At 47.2% G+C, this 20,521-nt stretch overlaps 1 protein-coding gene across 1 annotated transcript in view; it reads right to left on the bottom strand.

Moving 5' to 3' along the window:
- Positions 1-20,521, bottom strand: part of DENND3 (DENN domain containing 3) — a 74,387-nt gene that overhangs the window by 12,926 nt on the left and 40,940 nt on the right. Inside the window, exons 10-18 of the mRNA XM_090040724.1 lie at positions 18,895-18,991; positions 15,425-15,528; positions 13,086-13,267; positions 11,888-12,409; positions 6,295-6,557; positions 5,240-5,410; positions 3,658-3,787; positions 2,104-2,211; positions 1,307-1,446 (exon numbers count right to left, since the gene is read on the bottom strand). Coding sequence (XP_089896850.1) covers positions 1,307-1,446; positions 2,104-2,211; positions 3,658-3,787; positions 5,240-5,410; positions 6,295-6,557; positions 11,888-12,409; positions 13,086-13,267; positions 15,425-15,528; positions 18,895-18,991 — 1,717 coding nt within the window. The remainder of the gene's footprint in view (positions 1-1,306; positions 1,447-2,103; positions 2,212-3,657; positions 3,788-5,239; positions 5,411-6,294; positions 6,558-11,887; positions 12,410-13,085; positions 13,268-15,424; positions 15,529-18,894; positions 18,992-20,521) is intronic.

Raw genomic sequence — 20,521 nt, 5'->3', positions numbered from 1 at the left:
TAATTGAGGATCACCCTCATTACAAACAGTGCTTCTTGTATTTGAAGGCTGTTATCAACCCCCCTTTTACTGTCTTATTTTTTGTCTTCTATTATCTTAGCCTATAGACTAATTAATCCCAATTCTTCCATCCTTTCCTGTTATATCATGGGGTTTTTTCACTTCCACATGGATAACTCATCTGACCCTTTAGTCGCACACCAGTTCACCTTCCTGTCTTTATTCACCCTGCAGCCCTGCTTTAACCTCTTCCATTCACTGTATTTGGTCTTCACTGAGCAACATTCACTCACTAATCTTTCTGAGTTTCTTCCTTTCCAACCATGGTCTCTTATCCTTACCTACCAATGTCTACTTCAACCCACGCAGAACTTTCCATAACATCCAGTTCATGAGCATTGGATAATTTCTTGACTGATTCCAATCCCTCCTTCCCCTGCTCAGCTTGGTATGATTTTTTTTTTTTTAAATAAGAGAATAAAACACATCAAAAAAGTCACTTTCCCCATCAGAAGACCTCTTGCCAGCACTCCCAGTGATGGGTCAGCCCCAACATCCATCTCCACTGCTCCAAACCATCACTGACAAATCTCAAACCTAGGATGACCTCTCCCACGACAAATTCATTCTTTCCTCCTTCAGTTCTGCCATCTTCCTAAGGAATTCTACTTTGCCAACTTAATTAAATGACACATCCTCGACTACAGGACAATCTCCACCTTTTGCCTTCACTTCTTTCTCCACACAAAATTCCACTGATTTCTTCCAAAAGAAAACTGACAGAAATACAACCAACCTTCACCCTCAACCTTCGGCTTGCTTTCCCTTCCCCTTCTCTCATTTCAAGCTTTTCTTCACTTTAAAGGCCTCTCTAACACTGCTCCCAACCTACCTATTAACTTTCATTTGCTACTGAGATGTTAGCTCCCTACTCCCATTGGAAGAGGCCATGGATTACTGCTATCCCCATGAAACAAGCAGTTCTGTGTTTTTAACATGCTGTACTCATCCTTAGAGGACCTTCTCATGAATATCTGCAAACCTGCTGTTACATTGCTCACAAACCAAGAATACCATCTTTCATGCTGACCAATATTGTCCGTTTCCTTACACTCCCCCATCTATCAAATCAGTCTGCCTGGAGTCTTTGATCTTAAAATAGTTCTCTCTTTTGGCAGGGACATTTAGCAAAATGTGTTCCCTGCAGGGACCATGTTTTCTAGCAAAATAGCATCCTGGGCCACAACTACCGCTCCTGGAAAATACACTAATACAAAGGGTAAGTAGCAGTATTTGTCTCACTTACCAGTTTAGAACTGCCCACTTTAAAACAATGCTGCTGGATAGACCAGGTAGATGCATCAAACACAGCTACCTTCCCCTCATTTAAAGCACACCATAATTTTGGAAAGGTATCTCCAGGTTTTTCTGCTGGGTCAAGATGTCCTAGTATTGGAGGGAGAGGGAAGAAGAACAAACAATACTATCCACTATATTTGCACAAATGACCAGAAAATGCATTTTCCTGCTAAAGCATGGCATCTGTACCCCAGAACCTATACTAGCAGCTAATGAGCAGAATAACCATGTCACCATTGTGCTCTCCCACATCATTTGGTGAGTCCACTTGATGTCTCATTTTACACCTGTCAGCTCTCCAGAGCAAGGACAATCTTTTCATTGTATGTATGTGAAATGATCAGCTCCTTGGAGCTCTAATCCTGGTTTGAGTCATTAAGCGCTCCTACCACACAAGCAATAAATACCTTGGCTCCCTTTCAGTTTCTGGGTGTTGGATATGACCTATAAACCTCTGAAGGACTTAAGATCAATCTCTTGGTAAAAGCATCTTTCCCTACATCGCACTGTTGCAGTTGCAGGCAACAAAGTGCCATCCAGAAGCCCCGTAGTAAAAGAGCAGGGCTGCTGCTTGTATGTTCCCTGCAAGGGGCCCTCAACTTTGGAACTTACTCCCTTCTCTCTCTCTCCTGACTTCGGGTGTTTGGTTTCAAACAGCCCAAATCAGAGAGCTTTCAGGGCAGGCATGTAAACACCACACTTTGTTACTTGTACTGGATTAATTCCAAGAATGAAACTCTGTACCTGGTGTATAAAGCAAAACATTTACTGCTTGTGGAAATGTCTCACCAACCGAAGGATTGATCTTGTGCTTTAGAGTCTCAGATGTAGTTTTGGGGATCATCATGGGCACTGAAACAGATAAAAATGCTTGATAAGTTACAAGACTGTACATGCTGATGCAAGAAATGAATGCATAATTCTTAAGCAGTTTATGGTAAATCTACGTCACATTCCTAATTTGTCTCTTCTTGCCATCAAAGTTGAGTCCGAGATGGAAAATCAGACTCCTAACTCCACTGCTCTAAATTATCGTGGGAGACTGTAGGGAACAGTGGAGGCAGAAAAGAAGAGTGCATTCACTTCACTCAGTCTAGAGAATATACAATCTAAATTCAGAACCAGCTGGGCTACAAATGGGGAAGAGTCATGGTGTGTTGTAGCCTAGTGGTTACAGCACTCTCTGGGAGAAGGATTTCTGATTCTTCCTCCCCCCACTGTTTATTTTCTTCCTACCCATGCTTGATATACATCTACCTGGCTTTGTTTAAGAGCAGCAAATCCTGTATCTCTAAGGGGTTAGACTACTGAGGGATTTTTTCAGCTTGATCACAGAATCACAGAAAAGTAGGTTTGGAAGAGACTTTTGGAGCTCATTTAACCCAATTTGCTGCTCAAGGCAGCATCACCGCTATCCAAACCATTGCATACAAGTCTAAATGTGGCAATCAGCCTGGCCCAGAGCTGGGGAGCCAGACCCTCTAACCAGGAACCTTTGGTTTTGGTCCCAGCAGGAGCTCTGGCACATCCCTGGCTGCAGCCAATACCCAGTGCTTTTGAGGGAAGAACAGGGTGAAGGGAGGAGAAAAAGCCAAATCCTGATACCTGTAGCAACCGGAGGAGAAAAAAAATTCCCTCTCAGCCCCATGTGGCAACCAGCAGAGCCCAGAAGCCTGGGAAAAACCAAACACCCTCCATTCTTCCCTGCAACCTGGGGACAGCAAACATAACCCACCCATCACACCACCTTCTTACTGGACAGCCAAAACTCCCCTTTCCATATCCCCTCCATAAACCCATCCCAGTTCCTTTAATCTTCCTTGTAACTAAGCCAGTCGTGGAGCTCTGCTTCATTCCCCTGCTGCTGAGTCTGGTCCTCTCCAATCTCCACATGCTCAGAGCTGCCGAGCTCTTCTTGTGATCTCCCAGTCGGGGGTGGAGGAGGAGGGGCAGGGGGCTCCTGGGCTTCCAGCTGTTGTTCCTTATAGAACACTCCCCACAGAGCTACTCCTAGATCACCCCTGTCCAAAAGTAATACCACTTTTGAATGAGATTATGTTTGGCAAATAAAAGACAATTATATATTGCATACCCCTGCAGCCTATGGAAGAAAACAAAAATACATGAAGGCTCCATAATTAGACACAGACTTCTAAGTTAAATGCCAAATTAAAATTTTAAAATGTGTCATTATTTAACCTAACAAGCTCAATAGAAACAACCTGCTGAAAATGGAATATGGAAAGAGAAAGCCAGAACAGACTTTGCAGTTATGCCTTTAACCTACATGCAACTAACCTTCATTCTTCATCTTGTCAAAATAAGCTAGCTTGGAGGCAGCATAAATTGTTTTGGAGGACTGCAGTGCACCAACTACAGCATCCATCAGGAGGACATTAGTCAGTGCTTGATGAATATAATGAGGATCCTAAAAATGAAAAATGTGATTTTGACTTACTTGTCAATCATTTCTCTAATACACTTCCAGTCTTTATATTCACTGTAAGGACTATCACCATATTTAGGCATGCATTGGACCAGTATTCAAGACACTTACCAGAAAGGAAAGTTAGTAGAAATGATAAACTAAAATGTCCTATTAAGAAGTCCCATAGACTACTCTGTATACTACGGATTTTGCCAGCAGTAACCTAAAAAAAGTAAAGAAATGCATACAATTTGTGCTTCTCTTGTGTTACTGTGACAGTTTACAAGATTTTTCCACTAAAGACAGCATTAGCTGGTGCCATATGGTCTGGCTTGCAACGATGAAAATACCAGCCTTAGACCAAGGAGGACATAAAAAGCTAAAACTCTCTCGGACCAGAACAGAGACCTCATCTTTGGGAAGTGTGATCTGAACCAATTCCACAGACTTCTAGCATGCTCTGCACTTTGACTGTTGCATGCATTTGAAATCTGGATCAAAAAGGTATCCAGAAACTTAAGAGGCAGAGAACTGCTCCTTAAATGCCAACATTTCTTAGCAACTACAGTTACGGTGTGCCATTAAATCATCTTTAGTCTTTACCTTCTCTATTACTCCAGCAATTACATTAGCAGTTTATTGGCTCCCAGATCACTGCACAATTCCATGTTTGTATGCTCACAAAATTTGTGAGCATAAAAAAACAAACAAACAAACCCCTAAGGCTGACAAATGATAAAAGGAAAATTTGGCAGTGTACTCAGAGAACTATATTTTGAATTGTTTCTACACAATATCTCAAACTACTATCAGTGTTAAACAGCAGCAAAGAATAAAATGACAAGTTAGTAACAAGATCTCTATATATTATTCTGTTATCTCTTTATTGAAAGCTGGGAAACAGTACAAGACTTTTAAAGCATTATTAAGTATGTCAGGCATGTCAAAATCACCTTATGCCCCAGACTGGATCCAGACTGCAGGGCTTCTTGCTGGCTGGATCCGGCCTGGGACACACAGACACTGCCGTGGCAGCGATAGCAGCTTCTGCTCTGAGCTCAGGTCCAGAGCACATGGTGGCAGCTCCAGCCCCTGCCATGTGCTGTGTCAGCTCTGGAGCTGCCACCGTTGCATGCCTCGGCACTGCAGCAGCTCCAGCTCAGGTTCCAGCATGGAGCACTCAGCAGGGACCAGCAGCCAAGGAACTAGGGCTGCAGCTGTGGTTACCAGCTGAGTGGACAGAGTGCACGGTCATTAGCTCTCACGTGCCCTACTGTCACTGACTGCCATTCTGTGGTGATCCACACTCCCTGCCTGTGCTGGTAGTCTGGTGGGCCAGACAGTAGTTTCATGCCAGATCTGGGCCATGTGTTTGACAGCTCTGAAGTATGTGAAAGCAGAAATAGTCTGAAGTATATGTTGTGTAGTTCAACAGAAATGCAATACGCATACCTTGTGATCATCTGACATTTTTTTCCCAGCCCACATTTCTTTCACCATTAGATGCCACAGATCACACTCTGTTTTAAGGTTAGCTTCAAAGATGTCCTTTTTGGATACTGTTTTAATTCTCAAAGTGGGTATTCTCAGAACAAGGAAAGCTACAGTAGTACTCTTCACTTCCTGTAAATGAAGAGAAACGATGCAAGGAAGTAGAACAGAATCACAGACAGGGCACTGTACCCCCGAGAACTTCCACTCTTTCTAGCCAAAGCAAATTCTTTTATTGTTGGTATACGCCAGGGCTATCTGTACACCCCCGGGAGCCATATACCCCTGGGCCACACGCCACAGCAGGGCACCCTCCATGCTGTACCAGCACCCAGTGTTGCACCAGGTCCACGGATGCCCACCAAGCTGCCCACTACAGGTTCCCTTAGCCCTGCAGGCTATGCCACCCAGCTCCCAAAACTGGCGAGGGAAGCAGAAGCTAGAGAATGGAAAGGGGAGCCCAGGGACTGGCAGTAGCAGCATCTGGGGAAGCAGTGCCTGGACTAGGAGCCCAAGGCTGAAGGTGTACCCCTCAGGAGCCAGATGCAACCCGCAGGCCGCCAGTTGGAAAGCCCTGGCATATGCAAATACCCCAACACGTTCTCTAATCAGAGTTTATGAAAACTCAGTGCTGATCTGACAGACCTGCTCATTTTACAATCATCCTCTTCCCCTCTCACTGTATCCCTGGCTTTCATTCAGCTGTATCTTTCCAAGAATCTATCCTACAAGCTCTAGGTTAGAAACATTTTTTTTTCTATATCTGTGCAGCACCTAGCACAAGTGGGATAGCAATCCTTGAGAAGGGCCCCTCAGCATTCAGTCCCTAAGGCTGAAGTGTTTGTTTAATCATTGATAGCTTTTTTTTTTTTTGGTGCATTTCCTACAGTTGTATTCATGCTTTGTATAACATTCATCAAAGTTCTCAGCTTATGAGACAAACTGGCTAACAAAACTGAATCTGGCCTATGTTCACAATCATATAAACAGTGATAGCAGTTCCCCTTCTTGCTCACCTCTATATCCCGGAAAGTGGAGATCTCTATATAGCCAGGCCGTCCTCCTTCAGTCAAAAGGAACAATCGCTTCTGGGTCATGGCAATTTTTCCAACACCATAGGTAGTTTTAACTGAGCAGGATAACTTGTACACACATTCATTTTTATCTAAGTACTCTATTACAGCGGGTGGTAGATTAATTTCTTGAACCTCTGCTTCTGTTTCTTTCCAGTAGTTGTAGAAATCTCTAAAGGTTTCAGGGTCAATTTGCTTCTGGTGTCCTTAAAATTTTTAAAATGGTTTATTATTAGAAGCCATCATTCAGGATTTAAATAAAGAGATCAAGGATACTATAGGTTCAATCATACCTTTAGGGATAGCTTAAGGGGTAAGCAATGGGTGGCATGTGTGCCAAAAGCAGCCCCAGGAAATGTTTCAGAAGGATAATTCCTTCCCTGAGGTAGCAGAAGTACTTTATCTTTGGTCTATAATACTACAGGCCTCCACCTGCATCGCAGCCTCCCTTATCCATCCAATCCAAGGAAGGTAGGAATGAGCAGCTACACTCTTGCTCCTTGCTTTCATCAATCCAGCCAGAGATGTTTATTCTTTTGCTAAATCTGATAACTCTTCATGAGGGCTTTCAAGATCTTTATTCTCTCAAGAGGACTTTCAAGATCTTTATTCTCTCAACTACAACTATCATGACTGGGCGGTGAATGTCAAGGACTATAAGTTGTACAGGAGGGACAGGACAGGAAGGAGAGGTGGGGGCGTGGCACTCTATATCAAGGAGGAATACACATCTTTGTCAATTAGCAAGGAGTCAGAGGAGGGGCACTCTGAGGTGCTTTGGGTTAGAGTACAAGGCAGTCGAGGGAAGAGAGGTCTACTACAGACCTCCCAACCAGGGAGAAGAGCTCGACCAGGAATTCTTGGGTCAGCTCACAGAGGTAGTGAAGGCTAAGGATGTGGTAGTCATGGGGGACCTGAACTTCCCGGATATCTGCTGGGAGGAGCAGTCAGCCAGGTCTGACCGCTCACGTCGGTTCTTTAGACAGAGTGCAGGACCTCCATCTAACCCAGGAGGGGCACAGCCCCACCAGGGGGGACGCCATGTTGGACCTAGTGCTGGCCACGGGTGATGACCTGGTGAGGGGGCTGAGGGTGCTCGGCCACCTGGGTGACAGCGATCATCGCCTGCTGGAATTCACCATCCAGCGCAAGGTGGCAAAGGCATGCAGCAAGGCAGCAGCCCTAGACTTTAGGAGGGCAAACTTCAACGAGCTAAGGAGGATAGTTGGGGATGCGCTGAGGCCCCAGAGGGGAAGGGAGCCAGATGTCCAAGGAGAGTGGTTGCTCCTTAAGGAGACGATCCTCCAAGCCCAAAGGAAGGTAATCCCAATGAGGATCAAAGGGAGCAGGAGAGCACACAAGCCTCTGTGGCTCACCAAAAGCATCCAGGAATGTCTCCTTGCTAAAAAGGAGGCATATACCCAATGGAAAGAAGGGGTCATCACCAGGGATGACTATTCTGCAGTTGCTCGGGGTTGTAGGGGGGCAGTTAGGAAGGCCAAGGCAAAAATGGAATTAGGACTAGCTTCTCAGATTAAGAACAATAAGAAGTCCTTTTTTAAATACATAGGGGGCAAAAAGAAAGTCCCGGGTAACGTGGGGCCCTTGCAGAACGCGTTGAGAAATTTGGTCGTCACACCAGACGACAAAGCTAACATGTTTAATGATTTCTTTGCCTCCGTCTTCCTAAGTAGGGACCAGAACAGCCACCTCCCTGCTGGGCCCCCTCAGGCCGCGGGGGAGGCACACCTGGTCCAAAGGTTAGCGTGGAACTAGTTAGGGGGCTTCTGGAGGGGCTGGACGTGTTCAAGTCAGCCGGTCCGGATGATCTCCACCCTAGAGTCCTAAAGGAATTGGCCGAGGTCATTGCAGGACCCCTGGCACGGCTTTATGAGCACTCGTGGTGCTCTGGTGTGGTCCCAGAGGACTAGAAGAGGGCCAGCGTGCTTCCCATCTTCAAAAAGGGAGGAAGGAGGACCCAGGAAACTATAGGCCAGTTAGTCTTACCTCGATCCTAGGCAAGCTGTTTGAGAAAATTATGCTGGCACACATCCATGAGGGGCCAGCAGGGGACTGCATGCTTAGGGGCAACCAACACGGGTTCAGTGGCAGGTCCTGTCAGACCAACCTGGTGGCCTTCTATGATCAGATTACCAGATCATTACATGCAGGGGTAGCAGTGGATATAGTCTTCCTGGACTTCCGGAAGGCTTTTGACACTGTCTCTCACCCCGTTCTCATTAAGAAACTGGGGGACTGTGGTGTTGATGCTGACACAGTCAACTGGGTCGCCAACTGGCTGGTGGGCCGCACCCAGAGGGTGGTGGTGGATGGGTCCTTCTCAACCTGGAAGGACGTGGGCAGTGGGGTCCCCCAGGGCTCGGTCCTCGGGCCCGCATTGTTCAACATCTTCATCAGCGATTTGGACAAGGGGGTAAAAAGCACCCTGTTCAAATTTGCTGATGACACTAAGATGTGGGGGGATGTTGGCATACTAGAAGGAAGCATCAGGCTTCAGTCAGACCTAGACAGGTTACAAGGGTGGGCGAATGTGAATAGGATGGGATTCAAGACAGACAAGTACAAGGTGATGCACCTGGGGAGGAACAACCGGCACCATACCTACAGGCTGGGGAACTCCCCTCTTGTCACATGGAGGCAGAAAAGGATCTTGGGGTCATCACTGACTCCAAGATGAACATGGGCCGGCAGTGTGGGGATGCGGTCAGGAAGGCCAACTGTACCTTGTCATGCATCCACAGATGCATCTCGGGCAGGTCCAAAGAGGTGATCCTCCCCCTCTATGCGGTACTGGTCAGGCCGCAGCTGGAGTACTGCGTCCAGTTCTGGGCACCGCACTTCAAGAGGGATGTCGACAGCATCGAGAGGGTCCAGAGGAGGCCACTTGCATGATCAGGGGACAGCAGGGAAGGCACTGTGAGGAGAGGCTACAGGACCTGAACCTGTTCAGCCTCCAGAAGAGAAGGAGGAGGGGGGATCTAGTGGCCTGTTATAAATTAGTCTGGGGGGATCAGCAGGCATTGGGGGAATCACTATTCCCCCATGCACTGCCAGGAGTGACCAGGAATAATGGTCACAAGCTGGCAGAGGGCAGGTTTAGGCTAGATATCAGGAGGCGCTACTTCACAGTCAGGGCGGCTAGGATCCGGAACCAACTTCCAGGAGAAGTGGTGCTGGCTCCTACCCTGGGGGTTTTTAAGAGGAAGTTGGATGAACATCTTGCTGGGGTCGTTTGACCCCAGTATTATTTCCTGCCATGGCAGGGGGGCAGGAAATCAGACTAGATGATCTACTCAGGTCCCTTCCGACCCTAGAAACTATGAAACCATTCACTTACCAAAATGGGGATAAGAACAGCAATTACAAGCAGCAGTCATTAATCTGCAGACCTAAATTTTACATACAAATTTCCCAGTATCACTTCTAATCTGCAGTTTCATAAAACAAATTTGTTGTGGACTATTTCAAATGGAAGGGAAAGATGTTACAGCTTGGAAACATTACCCTGAACTTTTCTTTTACAAATCTCTGATGCTCTTTTCCGGAGAACTTAGGTCCAGAATTTGAATGGTAGTGGCTGTCTTGAACAGACTGCTAAACTTGCCATACTATTTACTTATAAGGATACACTTTCCGCTGGGGCTTATAGATAGGACTGCACTGATTTTATCTGTAATCTAAAACAACCTAAAACTGGAACACTGTTGGATGAATAAAGGTTAGTACAAAAAACGAATGCAAAACATGCTTCTACAGCCAATGCAGGGAGGCCTGCAGCTGTTCCCATAGACACTACCTTGCATCTGGTCCAGGAATATTGCATGGAATCATGTTTTTCTGCAATTATCCCAACTCAGTAAAACTGTAAATAAACTGGCTCTTCATATACTCTGTAGAACTGCTATACTGCACAATCAAAACATGAGGGTACATCACCAGGGCCCCCAATTTAAAAAAGTACCTTAGCATGATACTAAGTTTGAGTGCATAAGTAGTTCCATTAAATAATTTGCTCAGTTATGGATTAAATGCATTACAGCGTTATCATTGTCCTCCTAAGTACAGTGCAATTGATCGACTGTGGTAACAGGTCTTGTGTTCATGAAAGTTACAAATATTTTAATGGGAATGAAAATTCCCCAGCACAGATTCACATGCAAGTTCAATACACATGCATGCTCTCTCCCCCTCAACCCCCGGGGACACACACTTCCTACAGACTGAGAAACATTGATTAAAACAAGAACAGAAACTTGAAACCAGAGAGCTTGCATTAGTTAACAATCCAAAATATACATGACAAAGCAGACAAGGTTCTTTGGGTAAATGTGATATCCTTTATTAGACTAACTAAACAGAGGAAAATTTGTTCTTTCCAAGCTTTTGGGTACAAACTGTTTGTACCCAAAAGCATGCAAAAAACATTTTTGCCAACTATTAGTTGGTCTCATAAAAGTGAAGCGGGGCAGATCAAGGCCCCAGCCCTAGCCCCACTCCCTCCCTCACCAGTGGGGCCTTGATCTGCACCCAATGGCAGTGAGGGAGGGGCAGGCACTGCACAGCTGGGGCAAGGAGAGGAACAGAGCTGCGAGCAGCTCATCCAGGGAAGCGGGGCAGCACACAGCATGGGATGGCACAGAGCAGCATGTGCCCCCAAAGTTGCACACGGCGTGGGGTGGGCTGGGGCCAGGGCAGCACCGAGCTCTTCCCAGCCAGGTGGCTGCGGTGCTGGGAGTGGGACTATGAGAAAGGCGTCCCCACTGCCAGTGCCACCGCTATCCGCAGCACAGGCCAGGCCTGGCAAGAACAGCCTGGCGCAGCCTTCCAGCCCACAGCTGCAGCCACCCGCACCCACCAGCCCCCAGGTCCTCAGGGGGTGGGGAAGGCTGCACCAAACTGTTCCTGCCAGACCTAGCCCGCACTCTGCTCAATGGCAGCGCTGGGGGCAAGGGTTGTGGGAGCTACTGCCCCCCTCCCAACACCGCTGCTGCAGCCACCCAGTCTGAGCGCAGCCCAGCCAGGAAGAGTCTGGTGCTGCTGCCCCGTCCCCAGCCCGCCCTGCATGCAGGTTTAGGGGCACGCACCCCACAGATGAGCCACTCGCAGCTCTGTCCCCTGCCCCACCTGTGTAGGGCCTGCCCCCACTCCCTAGCTGCAGCTGTCAGCACTGCCCCATTTTGGAGGGGATGTGCCCCCCCCCGATCTGTGCACAGTGGAGGCAGCTGCTGCTGCAGGCCTACCTTTGTGCCCAAAGTCCCACTGCCTCCGCCCCTTCCCTCTCCCACTGACTGACCTGCTGGGTTGGGGGAAGGGAGGAAGGAGGCATGCACACGCGCGCATGCACATGCATACTCAGCCCCTGCAGCCCAGGATTGACTTCAAGAGGCTCCAGCATCCACCAGTCGATCATGATCAACCAGTTGGTGACCACTGCCTTAGACCACCATGGATACAACCAACACCCCTCAAACATGACAAAACAGATATTCATTAAGACAACATACTCTCTACCTACCGACTGTTAATGCATCAAATAGCCGATGTATTGTTTCAATATCTTTGACAATCCCAGATTCCTGGATTCGCTTCACAAAGTCATCCAGTTGCATGTGTGTTTTTGGCAATTCAAAGTTTTTCACATGGTCATCTACTTTGGTCATTTCTCTTTGTTTTTCCGTCACTTGACTGATCAACCTCTTCAGCTCTGGTTTGCGATCTGCTTGGGAACGTTCAGAAGGCGGCAAGATTTCTATCGTTTTCCTCACAAGATCAGTAGGGAAAATCCTTATGTCTGTTTTATAGAGATTCTGGAAGTCTGAAAGTGCATTCAGTAGTTTTCCTTCTGTCAAACTAATGAGCCCCCGAAGGTAGAAGTACCTTGCAAGCAATGCCGAATCATCAGGTGGCAAGTTGCTTATAGTTCTGCTGAGGTGGTTGATAAAGTCTGTGTAATAGGAGTGGACACACTGGCTCACCAAAGGGAAATGAACTTCTGGGATCCTGAACATACTAACTGATTTAGGTGAGAACTTCCTGGCTGAAAAAGAATAGAATAGTACAGTGCCAGGTGTAAGTGAATAAAGGTCCAACTATATTCAAAACAATCGGTATTTAAATAAATCAAGTCAAATCCCCCTCCAACTGTTCTCCCCCAAGATCACATCCCGATTACCCCTGCATGTGGCCTGAACTTCAGGCAAGGCAATATTTATGCCTGTGATTAGAAATAACATGTTAAACCATGCCTTTCTGGCTGCCATAATATTCCCATTAGCCCATCACTGTTTAGCAAGATACTTTAATAAAATGTGCTTCCCTTGAGGCACATGGTGGCTTCAGTGGGCTTTGCTTTGCTAAGCAAAGGTAACCTTAGCACATACCCAAAGGCCGTGCTGAACTGGACCCAAAGAAAGAAAGGAACTGTTGGCACAGGTACTGAGTGAAGACAGCTTCACAGCACCGGTCTAAGAACAGACGGACATTCAACCTCTTCACAATGGGTATCAAGCTGTTTTAACGACAAGCATGCTACAGTTGGGGACATGCCCAAAGTGGCCCAAAGCTCAATAATAATGCAAGTAGCTACATCAGGACAGTTTTTGGTACCTCTTCATGACTGTCACAGTGTTTATGTTGCGAGGACACCAAGGATTTGGCCCATAATGTCAGTGCACACAATATGGTACAGATTAAGTAAATTTTTTCCCCCTTACCACGCTCTGTCTCTGCTCTTCGAAGTGAGGAATTCTTAATAGGGTTACCCTGGGGCTTGATATCTTGCAGATTGGGCATGCTGATTACCATACGTCTACTAATCATGTACTGAGGATTAAATCGTTTTGAAGCCATTTTCTCCATAGTTGGTCTTCTTGGGCTATCAAGCATCAAATTTAATCTGCAGAAAAGAATTTTCAAAGTATTGTACAATACATCAATGTAAGTGGAGATAACAAACACCAATAATAAAATTACTATGTGTTAGCTTATATCACACTAGTAGCTATCATTTTACACTGCTCCACAGTATGGTCAGTTTACAATTGAACCAATACACCTTATTCTTCTGCAGTAAGCTTCATATTTCATAGATTTCATAGACATTAGGGCTGGAAGGGACCTCGGGAGATCGAGTCCAGCCCCCTGCCCAAAGGGCAGGAAGTCAGCTGGGGTCATAGGATCCCAGCAAGATAAGCATCCAATTTACTCTTGAAGGTGTTCAGTGTAGGTGCTTGAACCACCTCCGCTGGCAGACTGTTCCAGACCTTGGGGGCTCGGACAGTAAAGAAATTCTTCCTTATGTCCAGCCTCAAACGGTCTTGCAGGAGTTTGTGACCGTTCGACCTCGTCATCCCTTGGGGCGCTCTGGTGAACAGACGTTCCCCCAGATCCTGGTGGTCACCCCCGATAAATTTATAGGTGGCCATCAGATCACCCCTGAGCCTGCGCTTTTCCAGGCTAAAGAGTCCCATGGCTCTCAGCCTGTCATCGTAAGATCTGTTTTCCTGACCTCTGATCATGCGCGTGGCTCTCCTCTGGACTCTCTCAAGCTTCTCCACATCCTTTTTGAATTGTGGAGCCCAAAACTGGACGCAGTACTCCAGCTGCGGCCTCACCAAGGCCGAGGACAAGGGGAGAATGACGTCCCGGGATTTGCTCGAGAAACATCTATGGATGCACGCCAGCGTTTTGGTCACTTTACTAGCCGCAGCATCGCATTGCAGGCTCATGTTCATCTTGTGGTCAATGATGACCCCCAAGTCTCTTTCTTCTGTAGTGCTAACCAACGTAGCACTGCCGAGCCTATAAGGATGCTGCAGGTTTTTCCTCCCAAGGTGGAGAACCTTACATTTATCGGTGTTAAACACCATGAGGTTCTCGTCTGCCCATTTGCTGAGCTTGTCCAGGTCAGCCTGGATCACCCGCCTATCTTCTGGCGTGGATGCTTTGCCCCAAAGTTTGGTGTCATCGGCGAACTTGGCCAGTCCACTCCTGACTCCAATGTCCACATCGTTAATGAAGATGTTGAACAGTATGGGTCCCAGGACAGAGCCTTGAGGGACCCCACTGGTCACAGGGCACCATGATGAGTGATATTGATGCAATACTAGCCAACTGCCTAGCAACAATAACAGGCAGGGGGTGCGGACGGGGACAGGGGCCTGCTTCCAGCTCCCCACAACTTTTGGGGCTGGGCCCACTCCCCCTATTCCCCCCACACTGTGCTGCGGGGCCAGGCCTGGACACCTACCCTCCCCACCATGGTTTCTGTGCCAGCCCCTCCCCCAACCTCTCCAGTGCCATTTCCAGGCTGGGCTGGGCCTGATGTGCCCCTCGCCATACCTTCTGCTTTGGGGCCAGACCAGGCCCAGCATGCCCCCTCCCCCTCCAACCGCTGTTGTGGGGCAAGTACTAGGTCTGCCCTCCACCACCCCCGCCACCGATTTGGGGCTTGACCGGGCCTGGTGCGCCCCCCCAACCCTCCCAGCCTCTGTTTCAGGACCAGGCCCACTTCTGTTATCCCGCCACCCCCCTGCATCGGCCCAGGTCTGCCGCTCCCCCCGCCACCATGGCGCACCAGCTTCTCCCCACCACCCCCACGTCAGGGAGCAGCATATTCTGTATTCACCATCTGCAGGGAGCGGGAGAGGGGGGAAGGGCGATGCTCCCCTCCTGCACTGCTGCCGCCACCTCCAAGGAGCAAGGGGGGGGGGGTCTGCTGACCACGCCCCTTCCTCCCCCCACTTCTGTCTGCTCCATTGCCGCTGCCTCCAGAGATCAGGGCAGCTCCCCACTCCCCGCTCCATCCCGTGTCCCCACCATCATGGCAGTGCTCTGCCACCTCCTGTCCGAACACTGTATTCGCACTCCGATTAGTTGTTTCTGTCAGCCAATCAGAGTGCGAATAAAGCGTTATGGACAGACAGACCACGGCTTTTAGATTAGAATTCATATTTGAACTGATTCTATAAATCACCAAAAATCAAAGTGGTTTTTGCCATGGATTTCAATGAAAGAATCAAATCCATAGTAACCTCTAACAAGAGCATTTTACCTATCTTCTTCAGTCTGAGTACTCAGCTCAAGCCGAGCAAAGGCATCCATCCTTCTGTTTAGACGTGCTTTAAGAAAAGAGTGAAACATGTACGTCTCCAACACCTGCAACACAAGTAAACTAAAATCAATTGCTGACCATAGCAATACATGTTTTAGTAGTACTTATTTTCATTGTCCCAAGGGAATTATGTTGTAAAACCTTGTATGTACACAATGTTAAGAGCGCGCACCTCAGTAACGAAACTCAAATGAAAAATTTAATAAATTGTATCATTATACACCAGTAGTGGACAATTATGTGGGCCTGAGAGCCACATGGGGAGTTCTGATTGGCTGTCATGGGCTGGGTCAGCACCCTCACCACAGCCCTAGCCCTGCAACAACTCACCAAAACTCCCTATGGAGCTGTGGGCGAACAGAAACAGTGATCAGAAGTGGAGTGGGAGGGGCTGGGATCACATGACCCTGCCCTCTGGGGTGTGCGTAGTGTGTGTTGCAGGGAAGATGGATGGACACGTGTATGTGTGTGTGGAGGGAGGGGGACTGCCTGGGTGCTAGGTCCCAGGAGCCTGCTGTGGGGCGGACAGCTGCCCTGGGTGGTGCAATCCGCACTTCCTCTGCAACACTCTGTATGGGGACGAGCTCCACCCGCTTGCACTGGGGCAACCTGTGCCATGGTCTCACCGGCGCCCACAGCCCAGCTGAGGGCTGCTCTGCACCCCCATCTCCAGTTCCAGGATCTGGACCCAGAGCCCCACGTGCCTGCTGGGAGTGGCACAGTACAGGGCAGCAGGAGCAAGAGAAAAAGTTGGTGCTGGTGGTGTGGGGTACAGAGCAGCACCCAGCTGGCTGTTGCCACCCTGGGGACAGCCTGCTGGAAGCTGCTTCTGCCCAAGGAGCTACTGCCTTGACACTGGAGCTGAGGCAGATGTCAGCTACTTGGACTTTAAGAAGGCCTTCGATACTGTTTCGCATCCTATTCTCATAAAGAAGCTAGCAGGCTGTGGAGTGGACGTTTACAGTTAGGTGTGTGGCAAACTGGCTTAGGGACTGCATCCAGAGAGTGGTGGTAGATGGGATGGGTCATTTTCAACCTGGAAAGAGGTGGACAGTGGTGTCCCACAGAGGTCAGTCCTTGGACCAATGTCATTTAATACCTTCATCAGCAATTTGGACGAGGGTGTGGAGAGCACCCTGTCCAAGTTCACAGATGACACCATGTTATGGGGCAAAGTTAACACACCAGAGGGCAGGGAGCAGATTCAGGCCGATCGGGACAGGTTGGATCAATGGGCAGAACGAAACAGGATGCAATTCAACAAAGACAAATGCAAGGTACTCCACCCGAGGAGGAGGAACCCCCAGCACACCTACAGGTTGGGGGGTGACCTCCTCAGCAGCTCAGTGGCTGAGAGGGATCTCAGAGTCATAGCTGACTTCAAGATGAACATAAGCTGACAGTGTAACAAAGCCATCAACAAAGCCAATCACACCTTGTTGTGCATGAGTAGATGCATGACCAACAGATCGAGGGAGGTGATGCTCCGCCTCTACGTGGCGCTAGTCAGGCCACAGCTGGAGTACTGTGTCCAGTTCTGGGCGCCGCACTTCAAGAGGGATGCAGAGAACCTGGAGAGGGTTCAGAGGAGGGCACTCGTATGATTAGTGGCCTCCGTACAAAACCCTACAAGGGGAGGTTGAGGGATTTGGATCCCTTCAGCCTCCACAAGAGACATCTGAAGGGAGGCCTTGTAGCAGCCTATCAGTTTATCAAGGGAGGACAAGAGAGTTAGAGATGCGCTATTTACCAAAGCACTCCTAGGAGTAACTAGGAATAATGGGTGCAAACTAGTGGAGAGTAGATTCAGGTTAGACATTAGGAAGAAATTCTTCACAGTAAGGGTGGCCAGAATCTGGAACGGGCTGCCAAGAGAGGTGGTGCTGTCACCTAACTTGGAGGTCTTCAAGAGGAGGCTAGATAGGCACCTGACTGGGGTCGTCTGACCTCAGTCCTTTTCCTGCCTGGGGCAGGGGGTCGGACACAATGATCCTTCGGGGTCCCTTCCTACTCTACAACCTATGAATCTATGGAGCACGCAGGGCTTCAGCTCCAGCTCCCAGAAAGGCTGAAGCTGCTCACCCACTTACCTGAAATGGTGTAATATGGCACGGCAAGGCACAGTGCAGCAGGGGCAGGAGCAGATTCTGGAGGGCTGTTCCCAAAGTGGCTGCAGTTAGTTAGGTGCCGCTCTGCACCCCCCACCTCCAGCAGGAGCTCATTCTCCAGGGCCAGGGCCTGCAGGTACCAGTGGGAGCCTGGTGCAGGCTCCCCCAGCACAATCAGGCAGGGCATGGCCCCATGTGGAGTGCCATGGGGGCAGCCACAAGCTGTATCCAGTCACCTGGTGGGCCAGATCCAGCCCATGGGCTGTATTTTGCCCACCCGTTTTATACAATTGGTGTCATTATACACCCTATATAATCTTATCCCATTTTAACCAGAAAAAGATAAAAACTAATACTTATGAGTAATACCAACAGAATATCAGTGAATTCATTATAATGTGCATTAGAGAAAAAAAAATTATATGTAGGAAATTCTGCCAAAAAAACATAGCTAATCACCAGTATGTTCCAATTCAACATGCATCTTTATATGCCCTCAAGAAATTTCACATAATCAGTTCTTCTGAGTGTTTGACTTAAAATCCATTTGTAACTTTAATTTCCCCACTAGATGGCATGCTATGCTGGAAATTGTATGTATTTTGCTAACTGGTAGCAACAGCTGATCTAATTCACCCTTTTAATTTTTACTCTTACTTAATGCAAAACACTGCTACTCACTTTTCAGTATGGCAATCCAATTTGATTGACTTAAAATCAAAACATATCATTAGTTTTGTTTCATTTTGGGTGTTTTGGGGTTTGTTTGCTTTTTATTTAGCATCTTCCCAATTTGCAAGTAATTAGAGGTTGGCTCACACCTTAGAGCATAAACATGGTGTTGGCCAGCTGCTTGTGGGGAACTCACCCTTCAGGAATAAATTGAATTTGTTCTGGAATTGGGTAACAAAAATTTTGGAGGGCAAGAATGCCATCACCATGCCTACAGATTTTTTTAATTAAATAAAAATCTAGTCATCTTGTTGCAAGTGCTAGAAGTTCAGAACTGAACCAAAGATAGAATTAGAGGGAGGAAAAGAACACAAGACTCCTATGAATATTGACCTGGGTGAAAGGACCACTGTTGATGGAAGACACCTATCCATCTTTATGTATAATTTCGGTGGATTAGGTGCATTTTTCAAATGTTAAATCTATTATTTGATAAGTTGGATTCATGAATAAAGTTTTTTAAAAGTTCAAAACAATTAGTCCAAAATTTCTACAGTTTTAGTTAAAGTTTTTGCAATAAGAATAAAATAAACCAACAAAAGACTGGAGTATGCCTAAAGCTGAATTTACCTTTTTGTAAAATGGCTGATCCCCTGGGGCTCTTGTTTTCAGAAACTCTTCACTATTGAACACTCTATGTTCATAATTTAGATGGTCTTTTACCTCCCTGTTAATAAACAGCGTATTAGAAGTCTGGAGATTTCTAAGAGAAATGCACTTTATACTGACCCATTTGTTCTAATACATGCACAGCGTAATGTCAGAAGGCAAATTCAACACTTCTTGGCTACTGAATCAAAGAAAATTACTGCAGAATTTTGTAACCAGGACTCAGGCAGGCCACCTACAACCACTGACCATTTTCATCAATAAAAGGCAGGGGATAAACGTTCAGTTTTTCCTCCCTGCTGAGCTCCCATGCAGAACCATCTCTTTATTTGTGCCATGATTTTTTCATCCCAATCTCCACAGGTAGATTTTTGCACCTGCACAGAACCCCACTTCAGGGCACTCTCCAGACACAAGAAACTGCCTAAGAAATTCTGACAGCAGGGTCAGAGCTTTATTTCCCTCCCCACCACATTGCATCTGGGTGCTACAAAGCAGTACAAATTATCTAGCACCTTCCAATACATTCAGAAACTACATTTACTGCTAACCACATTAACCAAAGGAGAAGTAAATGGTTAAAGAACAGATGTATATTAAGTATATGCATGGTTACAAAAGGAAGCAGAAGAATCATCCTGGTCCCTGAAAACCAGGGGTGACGTGCTCCAGAGAGGGTGCAAAAAGCAAGCTGCTTTAGAAACAAGCAGAAAATTGCCAGAGGGTTATACCTGGAACCAACAGCTGCTGGTAAAAAATACAAGATTATTTATCATAGACATATGCATACTTTGGTGAGTAAAATAAAGTCTTTCTTTTGTTTTTACACTCATTACTGCTTCATGGTGATTACCAAAGTCATTTTTAAGGAGGGATTTGAAGGAAAGAGATGAACAGTTCAGTGAATCAATTCGGAACAGCAAGCTGGGGGAATTTCACGGCCATGTACTGGGCCTGCACAAGGCCAACATTTATATCCTACTTAAGCCCTTATTCCCTACCTACTTTGAATGCCTTCAAGAGACATTTGGATGTTTACCTTGCTGGGATCCTATGACCCCAGCTGACTTCCTGCCCCTGGGGCAGGGGGCTGGACTCGATGATCCTCCGGGGTCCCTTCCAGCCCTACTGTCTATGAAATCTATGAATACCATGTAAACTCTAATATAACATAAAGGCCTTGTGCTAACCCTGAATATCAAGTGCGACTTTCATTCACTGTGCATTAAGAAAACAGATATATATTATGGAGCCACTGTCTGTATACACACACACACACACACACACCATACACATATGCATACACACACAATGGATGAAAGTTAACACTTGATGTTCAGGCTCAGCACAAGGCACAAACACCTCTACCTTCTTGCTGGACTCAAGAGGTACTCTGACACCCTCAGACATGTACAAATCCATGGGCCTCCCAACTGAATGGAGAGTTACAGTGAAATACTCTGATTAGGCGAGGGAGACTATTAATGTACAGCGTTAAGTTCTCAGAAGCAGGAGAGCAACTGGGTCACTGCCAGAGAAGAAAGGAATGTGGCTGTGGTCCAAGAAAATCAGATAACCAGAGCTTGAC

Source organism: Crocodylus siamensis, chromosome 3, assembly GCF_052110815.1.
Source record: "Crocodylus siamensis isolate JL-2025a chromosome 3, ASM5211081v1, whole genome shotgun sequence".
Lineage (NCBI taxonomy): Eukaryota > Metazoa > Chordata > Crocodylia > Crocodylidae > Crocodylus > Crocodylus siamensis.
This window is presented reverse-complemented; position numbering and strand designations above follow the sequence as displayed.